The sequence below is a fragment of the Centrocercus urophasianus genome, unplaced genomic scaffold, assembly GCF_019232065.1.
Source record: "Centrocercus urophasianus isolate 14NV4802_14NV808 unplaced genomic scaffold, USGS_Curo_1.0 seq_11, whole genome shotgun sequence".
In the NCBI taxonomy this organism is placed as follows: domain Eukaryota; kingdom Metazoa; phylum Chordata; class Aves; order Galliformes; family Phasianidae; genus Centrocercus; species Centrocercus urophasianus.
In genome coordinates this window covers 68,010,955-68,025,442 of record NW_024884253.1, presented here as the reverse complement: position 1 = coordinate 68,025,442, position 14,488 = coordinate 68,010,955, and the positions used below count along the sequence as shown (strand labels likewise).

At 40.5% G+C, this 14,488-nt stretch overlaps 1 protein-coding gene across 3 annotated transcripts; it reads left to right on the top strand.

Annotated features, from left to right (window-relative positions):
- Window positions 1-60: 60 nt before the first annotated feature.
- On the top strand, window positions 61-7,198 carry CMBL (carboxymethylenebutenolidase homolog). Of its 3 annotated transcripts, none has more exons than XM_042808615.1 (6): window positions 61-144; window positions 2,882-3,149; window positions 3,967-4,074; window positions 5,190-5,332; window positions 5,723-5,814; window positions 6,691-7,198. In XM_042808615.1, the coding sequence occupies exons 2-6, from the start codon at window positions 2,935-2,937 to the stop codon at window positions 6,868-6,870; spliced, it is 738 nt and encodes a 245-aa protein (XP_042664549.1). In that variant the 5' UTR covers window positions 61-144; window positions 2,882-2,934; the 3' UTR covers window positions 6,871-7,198. The 3 variants fall into 3 exon arrangements, with proteins under 3 accessions (XP_042664549.1, XP_042664550.1, XP_042664551.1); XM_042808616.1 differs by lacking the exon at window positions 61-144 and adding an exon at window positions 2,083-2,124; XM_042808617.1 differs by lacking the exon at window positions 61-144 and adding an exon at window positions 2,090-2,124 and having other exon boundaries at window positions 2,935-3,149.
- Window positions 7,199-14,488: the final 7,290 nt, after the last annotated feature.

Genomic DNA, 14,488 nt, shown 5'->3' with positions numbered 1-14,488 from the left:
AACTCCTGTCTGAAGAAACCTGATCTTGGTTCTCACTCCCTGCACTCTGAGTTAGCACTTTCTCCACGCTCCTGTCCAGTGCCTGCCGTCCCTGCTGCGCGCTGCAGTTTGGCTCTGCCACCTCGTACCTTGGTTGTGCTACAGGTAGGCGTGGCTAGTTGTTTATTTCTTTAATTTTCACTGTTTTACCTTGTGAGAATCATAAAGCAAGTGCACACTGAGGGAAGACTTAACGTGTCTGGGGAAACTGCACGTTATCCATGTGCCTTTGTACAGAGTTCATGCTCACTGAAAGGCCACCAGGGTGCTACTTCTTCCCTAACTGTTCCAGATAGTGGTTCAGAAGGGCTTTGCTTTCCTTTTCAAGGTGATGAAGACTGTTCAGAATCAGGACAGCCTCTTGAAAGCAGAAGAAAGCTGTGCAGCACTACCTTTATATTTTTCTAGTTGTAGGTTCAGGTTGTTGACAGCTGAAGTTGCTGTTTGGTCTTGAAGTGCTCAAGTGCTTGGAAGTGGGGATGGGGAATGAGAAAGAGCACAGTGATGGCGGTGGGCTCACAGCTCCTCCCAAACTGCCTCTGTTGACTATAAAGCAGGGGGATTTGTTTTGGAGAAAAGTTTCAATAGCATCCTAGAAATGCAAAAAGAAAATACTTGTATATAGCACCTATTGGAGCAAGTGTAGAAACATAATCCAAACGGATCAGTGTTACAAAGCTTGCAGGCCTATGTGGCTGATGCATCATAGGAGCCTCCACAGCACTGCACAGCCTTGAGCTAGGAGCTCTTCTACCTGCATCTGAACCCTTAAATATTTAATATTTTACATTTAATATGCTACATTAAATCTATCAGACAACTTCATTAAAAATGTACGTGATTAAAGCCTTTCAGGATACACGTAACTGTAGGGCATAGCACTTGCATTTTTCTGAAACTTTTTTGAAGTTCCAAAATGTGCTTCTTTACTATTCAATTGATCTGGTTTTGCTTTCTGATTTTAGTTTAATAAAACAGAAACAGTTTGTGGAAGGGAAAATACTTATCAACTTCTTCTATTATATGTTTATACTGTATTTTGGTTTATAAACCTGTCTATTAATTCATTTTTTTTCCAGGCAAACTTATTTTAAATTAGGTTTCATATATACATATGAGAATACAGCATGGGGGAGGGGGGGGGGGGGGGAACGTCAGAAACCTCTAGGGGGGTGTGGCTTAGACTTGCACGCATGTTTGCTGAGGGTAATGCACCTTTCAAATAGTGTACAGCTAGTGAGATCTTGTGAGATGTGCTAACTCATCTGAGATCATTGGATTTCTGAATATTCTGGACCACTGCAGATCTGGCTGTAAAGTTGGTTGGCTGTTGGTAGCCATCCCATTCATGCCACTACGATTGAAGTCACCCTAGTTCAGAGAGAGGTCTGTAACCTGCTTTCTCCCATTTCTCTCTGTGAGTGTATTTGGCACAGTCAGGATGAACCGTTCTTGTTTGTATACCAAGCAGTTTTTTTTCTTACACAGTGCTCCCAGGCTTTGCAGTTTGTACGGGAAGAGTTCAGGCAAAGCTTAATCTACATTCTCTCAAAAATCTTGAACAATTTTGAGATGATCTTCACATATTAAGGCAACTTATGTGAGTCATTTCGTAGCAATCTGGAGTCAGTTCACCCAGGTGGTTGGACTAAGATCAGTGTCATAAAGTCATTAACTTATGGTGAAAAGAAGCTACACAAACACTGTTAATTCCTGTTGGTGTTTTTTGACCTTTGTGAATTACTAGTTTTTTTTCGTTTAAGCAATAGCTAGTAAAAATTTAATGGTAAAAATTTAACCATACCCTTATTGTTCCTTTGTTTGTAAAATATTTGACTCAATTTCAGGAATTTTTCCTTACTGTATGGGAACTGCTGAGTCACGGCCTGAACCTCTGATTGATCACCTGAGGCGAGCCACGAGTCAGCCAGAGGAGCACAGGTGAAGGCAATTCAGCTGTGCTGCCAGAAGGGGTGGAGCCTGGCTCCATCCCTCCTAGACCTATTTAAGAGCTGGCTACCAGAGGGGAAGGATCTCTTCTGGAGATCACCCCTCTTGGTGTCTTCTGGTGAGCTCAGCCGAAGGGTAAGCTCTTCCACTAATTCTTTTTTGTGATCGTTGTTTACTTTGCCTAATTCTCTTGATTATATTGTAATTATAACATCTTGATATCTATTGATTATACATTTATATTGTAATTATAACATCTTGATTATACACTTACATTCAGGTTTTTTTCCTATCTTGGAGTTAAAACTAATTCCTTTTAATATTAACTAAATATGTTTATGCACTCTGGTTACCACTGAGTATATTTTTATTTGCAAACCCCTTAAGTTTCCTTCTTCAAAATCTGCAGAGAGAGGATTTCTTGACACTGAAAAGGTCTGCCATAGAAAATCAACTTTTCTAGAGGAAAATACTGCATGTAATATAAATCTAATTGTTTTTAATATGCTAGTTGTTTTAATTCCTTTTACTTTTTTTGATCCTAAGCCCTGTATTAAGCCTTTACAGTCTATGATAGAGTGTTACACATCCATATGATGAAGGGTAAAAGATTTGGCTTTATCCCTATTTTAATTATTTGTGACGGTTGCCTGCCTGGTTGCCCTTTATTATTGTAGGGTGCACAAGTTCAAGCTATGTACCAGATCCCTGTGGAAGAACTGATAACATAAGCAGCTCTAATGATATTATTATTATGAAAAATAACCCAATTTGCTGATTGACCCATGTATTTATTATTTTTGATCAGACAGCAGTGGGTTTGTTCACAATGTCAGTGAAGGGATTAAAAAGTTCACCAGTCTGTGACACCACTGTATTTGGTCTTTTTCAGCGTGCTGTGATATTCACCCCTGAGTGTTCTGTTTTTCCTGGGTGGCATTCCAGATGGCGAACGAGTTAAGGCCCTGTCCATGTGACATTGGAGACAGATTTGATTATGGCGGCCGTGGGCAGGAAGTACAAGTGGAGCACATCAAGGCCTATGTCTCCAAACCCTCCACCAGCACAGACAAAGCTGTGATTGTGATTCATGACGTATTTGGATGGGAGCTCCCAAACACGAGATACATAGCCGATATGCTAACAACCAATGGATACGTGTAAGAAATCCTACACTTTGCAAAGTGTCTTTTTAATGAGAAAGTCAGGTTGCGTTTCCACTTCCTTTTCTTTATAAGCCATAGAAATATAAGCAATTTCATAGGTTTCAATTAATGAATCTCCTGTTTGCTAAAGCACTGTAAGAATGTTGTTGAGCAGTCCTACCATATTGAGGCAGTATGCAAGTACTGAAAAGAAGGGGAGGAAGGAGGGGAGGGGTAAAAAGAACCAAGAAAAGCCTTATTTTGAATCTTTGACTGGGTGACTGAAATGCTTCTGTGAGCCTGACACATCCTGCTTCATAGCATGCTTGCATGTTTGCTGTTTTGGCAAAAAATTTCAGGGAAGCTGAAAGTAATTCTATGGAAACGAAGTGTACAAGCTTGTACCAGACAAAGAAACAAGGTCTCAGATATGTGAAAGCATCCTGGATATCCTCTTCTCTGTGTTATTGCATTATCATTCCTTCTAGCCCTAATGAATGAACCCTGTAAATTATAGGCGCTCGCTCTTTTTTTTTTTTTTTTTTTTCTTCTATTTTGATAGGAGGCCACTAAGGACTTCCAATTGCAATTTAAAATGTGTCAAATTAGTTAATGGATTTTAGCAGGGCAAAATTATTATTTAGCAGGGCAAGTTAGGCTGTCTGTGCTTCTTAGACAGAAAAACAATGGAGGTTGCTTGTGTAATGTTTTGATGGAGATTAAATTCTACGTGTATTCAAGAAACCAAACTTGCTGTAGCACACACAGACTTCCTTTTAATCCCTTTTTAGTGTTATGTCATGAGCATAAACTGTTTTTATTTTTCCTACAGAGCCATCCTGCCAGACTTTTTTGTGGGACAAGAACCGTGGAAACCTTCGTATGACCCGGCTATCTTCTATGAATGGGTGAAATTCCGAGATCCCAGCAAAATAGACAAGTACAACAGTTGTTCATTGTTCCACATGTGGATGTGCTTATTTCATAGGAATTTTTGCCTCAGTAAAGATGCAGGATTAGGTCTTAAATTATTGTGTCAAATACAGCTGGATGTCCAGAAACAAAAATTTCATGCAGTTCAAGTGTTGAATTTACGGTTATCTGAGGGGTGCTTTTTGGAGAGCAAGAGTAAAAGTGACCATTATTTCATTGTACTGAGAGTAGAAGGAAGATTAATGACTCAAAAGAATAACCCAAAGCTGGGGGGCTTGTTCTACTTCCATTTGGTTGCAGTTCCTACAGGCAAGCACAACTTCCATGGGCTTCAGGCAAGGTGTAGTCACCTAACAAAATTGAATTCATTAGTTCTGCTTCCTGTCAGACTTGGTGTACTGATGGACAGTTGGCTGAATATGAACCAGAAGTGTGCCCAGGTGGCCAAGAAGGCTAATGGCATCCTGGCTTGTATCTGGAATGGTGTGGTGAGCAGGACTAGGGAAGGAATCCTGCTGCTGTACTCAGCACTGGTGAGGCTTCACCTCAAGTACTGTGTTCAGTTTTGGGCACCTCAGTGCTGAAAGGATATTGAGCATACTACTTTGCCATTCTCTAGTCATATTTCTTAAACTTTCATCTGATATCTCTTAACTGTGTTATATTTTATTTATGTTATGCTATAGGACAAATATTGCCACTTGTGAAATTAATTGGCATGCTATATGTAAAATCCCCTCAGGTTCTACTTACAGTGATCTGGGAAGAGTGAATTTGCGTGTTTTCTCCTTGGGTATTTTCTTCTTGGGTTTCTCACCTACAGGTTGTCCTATAATTCAGAAATGAGTAATTTTACCGCTGTGGGACCTCAGACAGCACAAGAACTCATGCATTTGCTCCTAGGCAGTACAACAAACAGAATAGGAGGGAAATATCTGAGGAAGCTTGTGGGCAGTTTATTAAGTGAAGGAAAGGAGAAAAAGCACAAGCAAGAGAAAGGCAGTCACTAGCCCCTCCCATGGGAAGTGGATGCCCAGCTGCCTCTGGGCAGTAGCAGTAGCCATCAGGGAAGCCAGGGGAGCAGAGCTCAAGCCTTAATTCTCTTTTTTTTATGTTTCTTAGAGAAGTTGATGTTGTCATGAAGTATCTAAAGAAACACTGTGATGCAAAGAGCATTGGTGTAGTTGGGTTCTGCTGGGGTGGAATAGCAGTACAACACCTGATGCTGAAAAATCCTCATCTAAGGACAGGAGTGTCTCTTTATGGTAAGAGTCAGATGGCTGTTGTGTTGTGGGAAGGCACAACCAGAGCAGGAAGCTGTCCTGTAGGAGCGCTCCTGTGACAAAACTCAGTGTGACAGCTTACTAAAGAAGGTGATATGATCACAAAATACCATTAGTTTGACTACTTTAATTGAGTAATGATCTTCCCTGAATTTCTCAAACAGAACTGGTCTTTCTGTCTTTAACAGCAACCCAAAACACGGGAACTTCTCAAAATAAAAGGGACTTTCAAACAAAGTGTGTTTAATTCCTTTATAATCCGATCAGCTGTAACTTATTGTAATGTCTTTTATTTTGACTGGATAGCTTTAGCAGTGGTTTAACCTCTTTAACTAGCATTAGTCACTTCATATGCCTTTCCTTTTCCCATAGGAGTGATCAAATTATTTGATGACAAAAGCAGTTTTCTTCACCCAACGCTCTTCATTTTTGCTGAAAAAGATGAAGTCATCCCTCTGGAGCAAGTGAGTTTCCCGTTGAAGATATTTGTCTCCATGCTTTTTGTTCTTGTTTTGTAAATTGGTATTTACTTAAGAGAAACCAGAAGATGAATTTAGAATCGTAGAATTGCTGAGGTTGGAAAAGACTTGAAGATCATCAAGTCCAACCACAACCTAACCATACCACCCAAACTCTAACAACCTTTTGCCAAATCATGTCCCTGAGCATCACGTCCAAATGGTTTTTAAACACATTCAGGGATGGTGACTCAACCACCTCCCTGGGGAGCCTATTCCAATTTGCATTTTTTTCCCCCTCTTTACTACAGTTCTACACAAATTTATGTTGCTTGTCTTTAACCCAAAAAGTTTTACAGTGACACTAAAAATGTTTTCTGATTCTGTTGCAAAATATGGGCACTTTATGTGCGGGCTGCTTGTCCTGCAGAGCTTCTGCTTTCTGGTACACTTGTCAAAAGTCTTCCTGGGGAGCAAGGGTGGAGAATGTCTGGAGAAAAAGATAATCTAGAAAGGGGAGCAAACAGGAGGGTGTGTTTTCTTTGAGTGGTGTTTTCCTGGCAAAAATCCCAGTAACTTTGATCTGTCAGTTTTGCATCTGTTCTTCTCCCTCCATTTCAAATGGATTCAAAATATTGCCAGGTTTTATTTCTTGGAGCCTATCGAAAGTTACTTGTAGCAATGACTTCATGTTATCCTTCTTGTGACAATGAGCTGTAAGTGCTTCTGTCTTTAGAGGTATTACTAGAGTAACTTATACACCTTATGCAGTTTTGTACAGTTGCATGCTTTTATACTTCTGGAGAGAAAAAAAAAAAAAAGCAGAACTTAAAAACATGGAGGAGGGGATGTTCAGCCAAGATGGTACGTTTTCTGTTACAGGTTAAAGAGCTGGAACAGAAGCTTAAAGAAAACACTAAAGTTGATTATGAAGTTAAAATTTACCCTGGACAGACTCATGGTTTTGTGCACCGCAAAAAAGAAAGCATCAATCCTCAGGATAAACCTTACATTGAGGAAGGAAGAAGGGATATGATCAACTGGCTGAATAAATACATGTAGAAGGAATCAAGTGCCCATAAAACAAAACACTGGCTTATGAAATTAGAAAATAATAAAGATTATATTGATTAAAATGCTCTTAAAATCATCAGAATACTTTCAAATACCTTTTACAATAGCATTACTTGTATGTACTTATTTTCTATGTGGATATATACATTTTCTTACAAATGCTGGAAGTTGTAACTGTAAAAATTTTTTAAATTCAACTTCGTGTACCTTAGAATTATTCTAATATGATGTGGGATGTTTTCTAGAATCTGAAGGATTCCCTTTCTTATATTCCTATCAGTGTAATAAAAAATTATTGAAACCCTGTGTCCACTCAGATAATGCTCTCATTCAAACTGTGTTTAAAGTTGTTGGGCTGTGAGACATGTGACATCAGAGAGGGAAAGCGCCTACAAAGATGATCTATTTGAGTTTAAATAGCCACATTATCCATAGATAGTTACTTTTTTTTTTTTATACCTTTGAAAATGGGGATGCATGCTTCTTTTCTTTCATCCACACAGAGTGAACCAATATCAGGGTAGGAGTTTATTTATAGGGCAGAGTAGGGACTTCTGTTGGAAAAGGCTGGGACGTTTTGTTGAAAAAAATGTTATGTTCAGAACTCATGAAAATTGAGCCTGAGAAAGCTCTACAAAGAGAGAAAGGGAACAGAATGATGGGAGGAAATATCTACAGAATGAGAAGGGGCTACAGAAGGTTGGGAAATATGGCTGAAGCATAAGAGAAATGTGAGGAGACTAGAGGAATATGCAGATCAAGCAAAGAAGGAACTGAAAAGGGTATAGATGGTAGGGCACAAAGAGACTTTGAAAGGATGGGAAACAGAAGAGAAATAAGAACTAAGTAAGAACAGAAGACTGTCATCAGCCATATGTAGAACATAGAAAAACAAAAAAAAAAACAACAATGGGCAAGTGAGTGAAGACTCTGAATCTTTCTTCCTGCATTTCCAGACAGTGCTCTAGTGGAAGTAAGGCTCAAGGGCAGGGTTTCATCTTGGCTGCCACCTTGTTAATTCCTTTAGCATCTTATTACGTACCCTGTGTCAATCAACTGAATTCAGGATAATCTATTTTAACAATTTTTGGGTATTACAGCTAGCCTGAATAGCTTTAAAATTTGGTAGGGTCTCCCTTTCTTCTATGGAAATGCCTTGCAAAGACATAATGACCAATGTTTTGGAGAAGCTGCCTCAGCACCTCAAGTGAGCTACAAACCTGCCCACATCTACTTGTTCTAATTTATCTTTCCCCTTCTTACATCTTCTTCCAGGATATGGCTAACGTTGACTTATTTTGTAAATAATGAACTCAACAGGGTTCTGGACACTTCAATCTTTACCAGATTTTGTGGGATTAGTTCTTCCAGATGATAGCTAGCACTTTCCCTTTGCCTTTCCCATTTTCACGGCCTATACAGATACTTTTATTACTAGTTCTCTGTAGACTAGACAGCAGTAAGCTATCCTGAAGCCTCAGCCTTTCTACAGGGCTCGTTGTTCTCCTGTCCCAAATGCGTGCTACTGTCTCCCCCTCTATATGCCTACTTCTTGATTCTGAAACACTTGCAGACATATGGATGCAGCTGCAGTGATCTCTTGCTACACTATCTGCCTGTCCTCCACATCAGGATCCTGTGACATTTAACAAATCTCTTCCACAAAGCACCACTGTCCTCCATTGCTTCCTCCTTTTCATTATCTTCATAAAAAGCCCCCTTGCCAGCTCAGCTTCTGATGCTGATCCTTCCTTGTTCCATCCCCCCAGGAAAGTACATTGCATCATTTCATAATCAACTTGATGCAAATCCTCTGTCATCTCAGATGATCTCAAGCCGTTGCTCTCCTTCTTCCTTAATCAGAGTTGAGTTTAACACAGCGTTCCTCAACATAAATCCTCACCTCCTTAAGTCCTTCTAGTGCCATCAGATTTCTCTCCACTGTGATTGAATCAGGTATCAGTATGGGTAACACGTAGATCCCACAATACAGCCCTTATGATAGACTAGCTGTGAGAAAAATATAACTGTGTTTCAGCTCCTCTTTTCTTCCCTTTTTCCTTCTCAGTGTATTCGTTTAGTGAGACTTTGCCTGCATCTTTGACGCTGGGGAAATAGATGCAGATGCCGTGCTAAGCACGGCCAAATTTACCTTCAGTGAAATCCAAGGGGCTTCTTCAGCTTTCATGGAGTATTCCCCCAGATGTGCATCTCCATTGCCCCCCAGTATTCCTTTTCCCCCAGTTCCTCTACCAGACATGCCTGGCAGCTCCCACGTGCAGTTACCTTCCTCTTGGGCACCTCCCTCAGCACACCCAGGAGAAAATGGTGGCAGGGAGGGATGGCAGACGCCTCCTTTCCCTGGGGCAGCCACATCCCATGCAGCTCTGCTGAAACCTGGAGATAATGATGTGTGAACCTTCCCAGAAGGTGACTTGGGCATCTGGCTCAGAAAGCTTATAAAGTGAGAACCTGTGGATTCCTGCCCAGTTTATTGGGGTTGCTATGAGAACAGACAGAGATGATGAGATCGAACACCCTACAACCACTGCCTAGCATGGATTTTAAATAAAACAGCTCTCAATTTCCTTTATTAATGCCCTCCCAGTATGTTTCATGGAAGAATTCCCTCCCAATATGTTTTTCAGCTGGCCATGTCAGATTGCAGGGTTGTGCTTTTTTTAATGTGAACGAGCAGATGTCCCTGAGAACTGGGCTAAGCTTTGCTGAATTTTGTTGGAGACACGGCAATAGTGAAACTGTGAGCAGCATTGTTAGTAGAATTTTGTCAAAATTAATCATCCTTAGAGAATTCAGAGTGGCTTGCTCTAGGACAGGTGTTGCATTTCATCATGTATTCATATTTGTCATCACTGAAGGCTGTAGAAATACAGGACTTGAGATGGAAGATTCATAATTTTGACAACATTAACATTTACTTTACTGAAAAATTCACATATTCACAAAACTGGCATTTGAGAATGTCCTTTATGTCTGGAAAGCACTGACATATAGGCATATAGGTTAAGATATTACAGAAGTCCTTGTGCCAACACAGTATTTTTGTAGATCTATCCAATTCCAACAGTCTGCCTTGCCAATTTAATAATTTTGGGAATGATTTCCTGTTGGCACTGTGCATGTGGAATATGAAATGGTAACCTTCTGTGATTTTTTTTTTCCAGTAAAACCCCTCATATGCATTTCCACCTTCTAAAGATGCAGCATATGAAGAGAAATTTGAACAGCAGCACTGTCAGCTGGTGCTGTCCTTCTTCCCCTTCCCTTGGATGAGAGTGACGCAGGAACATCAGAAGTTTTGGCTTTCTGTAAGTAACTTCATAACAGCCTTGAATAAGCAGTGCTATATAGAAAAACTTGCAGAATCCTTCCCTGCAGGGGACCTACAGCTATTTTTTAAACATTGCAGGAAGAGAGAGCCTAGAAGAATCCTAGTCCCACCTTCCACTGACTGAATGGGATTTTGGCCAGTGAGAAAGTGTTACAAGGAAGGAAATGGAATGAACTAAAGTGAACTTCCTGAGGAAAACCACGGGGCTGGACAAATTAGGTGAAGGTGGTGAAGATCAGTGTCCTGAAGAACAAGAAGCCATATCCTGTCCACTGCTGATAATCTCCTGTTCTCAAATAAGATTGAGCCCTTCATGTTAAAGAAAATATTAAAACATAACTCAGGTCTAAATCACTCGATCCTCTGCTTTCTAAGAAGTTAAATTCTGGGTCCTCATTTCTGTTCTCCGATACAAACATTTTGATAACATCTGATCTTTACAATCAGTTTCATGTTACACAGACATCACTGTTAGTTCTCCATTTGCTTCTTTTTTGTTTATTGAGTGAGAACTCTTTTATGGGCTTCCAGTGTAATCTTCATGGCAACAATTGACGTTCGATGAATTTTCAAGTCTGCTCTATTTTCTCCATTCCTCTGTTAGCCTTTACTTTTTCTTTATACCAAGGTGTCTAAAATTGATAGTCAGTATTTTATTTTGACAACTTTTCTCAGCTTTTATGGCTGCCAGGTTCCAAACAGGTATGGTCTTTCAGTGTGCAGCTTGTAGTCAGATGGGAGATAGAAAAGTACTTTGCCTTTCTCAGACATAGCAGTGCCAAAACTCACATAAATTAATGTGCAAATAGTATAAATATATATATTATATAGTATATATATATATATATATATATATACACTATATACTATATATATAATATATATTTACTATACTATATACTATAAATATATATATTCCAGCCTATGAGCAGGATGGTATTTACACTTCATGGTAGATTACAGAAGACTGTGCACTTGCTTTAACAATATGCTCTCTACACAGTTCCAACTGTACAATTATGATTAGCAGCTCTCCCTCCCAGGCTGAATTTGCATTACTCAGCAGCAATACCTGGCTCCAGGGAATTCTGATGCTGGGACTCAGGGTGTGGGGGTTAAATTTGTCTTCTCCGGAGTAGATCCTAGGGAGGAAGCTGAGTGAGAACTGCACTGGATAAGAGAGGCTCCTGGGTTAAGAGGAGCAACCAGCTGAACCAATATAGCATCATGGGAAGGAGAGGGGAGCAGGTTGATAGAACCGGCTTGGTCCCACTGCTGAGCATGAAACCCATGTCTTCCTGTACTTCCAGCATGCTGTAACCACTGTCTGCTCACTGCAGTCCCATGCAGGTACCAGCACTGTGCCCTGGGACCCTGAGGAGAAGGGAAGCTGTTGGTGATGTCGTCTCCCTGCAGCCAAGCAACAGCCCAATACTTCGGCCACCAGCAAGAGCCAAAGGCAGCATGTCTCTTACATTGGAATGCTCCCAGGGCAGTGCCAAAGTCCCCATCTCTGGAGGTAACTGAGATATATGGACTTGGCACTAAAGGACATGGTTTAATGATGGGACTTCATAAGTTAGGCTGATCGTTGGACTAGTGACCTCAAAGGTCTTATCCAGACAGTTCTATGATTTTTTTCTATCAACAGAGAAAATTGATGGATGAGGGGAAGAGGTGACTACACCAGCAGATTCAGATGTAACCCATCTGATGCCTTTGTTGTAATTCATTTTGGCCACATCCACAGGCATACATTTCAAACTGTAATTGCCTACACACTAAAGGTTGTAATCAAGCTGGACTTTGCTCCTTTAACTATTGACATTTCATTGTGTTTCATTGCAAGCAATGAGGAGTAGCTTAGCTTTGGGACTGTTTTTCAGGGAAGAATGCTTGTCACAGGGGCACAGAACAACCTAGCTTAATTTCACTGAAGACAAAGAAAAATGAAGGTAGCACCACAGAGAGTAATTTGTTGCAGAGCTCCCTGAGAAGAGTGATGAGAGTTTGGTGCCTGTCTCCTCTTTATGCCCTTAGAAATCTCCCTCAGCACATTCTGCTTATTTGCCTGTTTCTGTTCTTTGTCTCTGCAATATATCAAAGCTCAGCAAATACCAGAAAACGTAACTTCAGAAAGTGGGGAGTGTAATGGGCTAGTAAAGCTCCAAGACAAAGTTCCCTTTTCATATGGTGGAGCAGATGGTGACATCTGTGGCAATACATTTCTTTTTCTTCCAGCCTCAGCTATAGTTAGAGCTGGTGAGGAAGTTTTGTATCTGGGCTGATAGCTTGCCATAAACATAGGCAAAGCTATGATAAAATTATTTGCTAAGGGGATCAGAAATTATCTGCACTATTAAACTGTTCTTCAGTTTTTCTACCAGGTGCTGAGCTTGCCAGTTGTTGAATATTTCTTGAAGAATCATTCTTTTTTCTGGACTCTACGTAAAATTAAGAAAATTGCCAGAATACCTCAGATGAGTGGCCTGATAACCAAAAAACATTTGCCCTCAGTTAAAAATAACAACAAAAGCAGTGAGACAAAACATTATGGTTTCCTTTGACTTGTTTGAGCAAAGAGAGAAGTAACTATTACTGGGGCTACCAGCAGGACCCAGTGTAAAGACCAGTGCAAGAAAAATGAGACCTTCTCGTCTTATTTTGTCTGTGCGAATATTCTGCTGTGTGGCTCAAGCAATGTTTTGTTCTCTCTTCCTGTAAATGGCTTTTCCCTCCATTGTAAAGCACTTGGAGGTCTCATCATGATTCCTGTTTAAGAACTAAAAATTAAGTAGAAGTTAGCTATGGGAAAATGACACTATTCCATTGCAACCCTTTTCAGATATGATAAATAGCTAATGCAGCTATAAATTCACATCATTAAAATCAGTGAAAGCCAGAAGACCAAAAGTAATAATGCCCTTCAGATATGTTATTTATTGCTTGCTGTTACCACTTCGCTGTGTAATACCAAGGCAGAAAGCAAACTGTTGTGTTTGGCTCTGTGAATGCTGTTGCAAGAAGCCATAACTTGTTCCCCTTGTATCTGAGCCAGGCTACAAGCTGTGTAGCTTAGTTAGCAGGGCACTTTGCTTAAGCAGTCTTTGCTGGTTATGTCATCTCAAAATTGTTGTTGATAACCAAAGGGCTTCCAGGTAGGACTAGGCTTGTACTACATGGCTAGAGCTCACTTAATCCTGTTTTTCTGCCTTTCCAAAATATGTCTGAGGCCCGTCCCTACCTATCTGTCTGTCTATGGAGTGGAAAGGTAGTGGGAGTCAGGAGTCAGGCACTGAATAGAGCAGGAAGTGGTGCTGGCTGCTGAAACTCAAAAAGTTGTGGGAAGAGAGGGCTCGTGCATCTGAAATGGAAGGAAAAGATCCATTGTGGACAAGGGGCAAGCAGACCCAGGGCTGACCTTTAAGGACACCTTCACTAGTTCGAGTGCCTCTTACCTGTGCAGAGAGAGACTTTTTGCCTGCCAGTAATCTATTGAATGTGAGCACAGAGGGGTGGAAACACAACAAAAAAGTAAGGGAAAGATAGCATGCAGATGGTAGGGCAGAACAAGGAGAACTGGGTTGTCAGAATGAAAATTCTCTGACAGTGATGATACTTCCTAAAAGGCATGGGTATCCTTGACTTAATGGGCAAGAATAAGGAGACAAACACTGCTCACTATAGCAAGTCTTCCTCCATTGCACTGTGAGCAATGGCACTGTAAGAGAAAAATGGCCTTGTCATGTAACTTCATGGCTATTGCCAGGTCATTTTTATATTGTCTTCCAAACTGAGAAATTAGATTCCCAGGAAGTGCTGAACCCAGGATAACAGCAGGGAAGTAGACATAAAGGCTTTTGGGATAATGGAAATTAATCACCAGTGAAAAAAAAAAGCAGCCTGGGGAAAATGAGGAAAATAATTGTCTCTTTGATTTCCCCCCATTCCCCTCCCTTGCTTATCTCTTAATGTATTTGTTTCACTGTGCTGATACCACGTGGTGGGAGCGCAGGGGATAGAAAAGGAACGTGTTAGGATGTTTCAGTAGAACGACAAGGAGCTAGAAATTAATTCAAAGGAGGAGGAAATAGAGCAGGAATGAATAAAGAGGAACATATTTTAAGTATTAATTTTCCTCTCCCAGGCAAATTGAGGAATGATAGTTTGAAGGAGAGAAAAGACATGGGAGAGAAAAGAAAACTGTGCGCACTGTCTCATGCTTCACCACTAGAAGGGGAGGAGGGAGGGTCC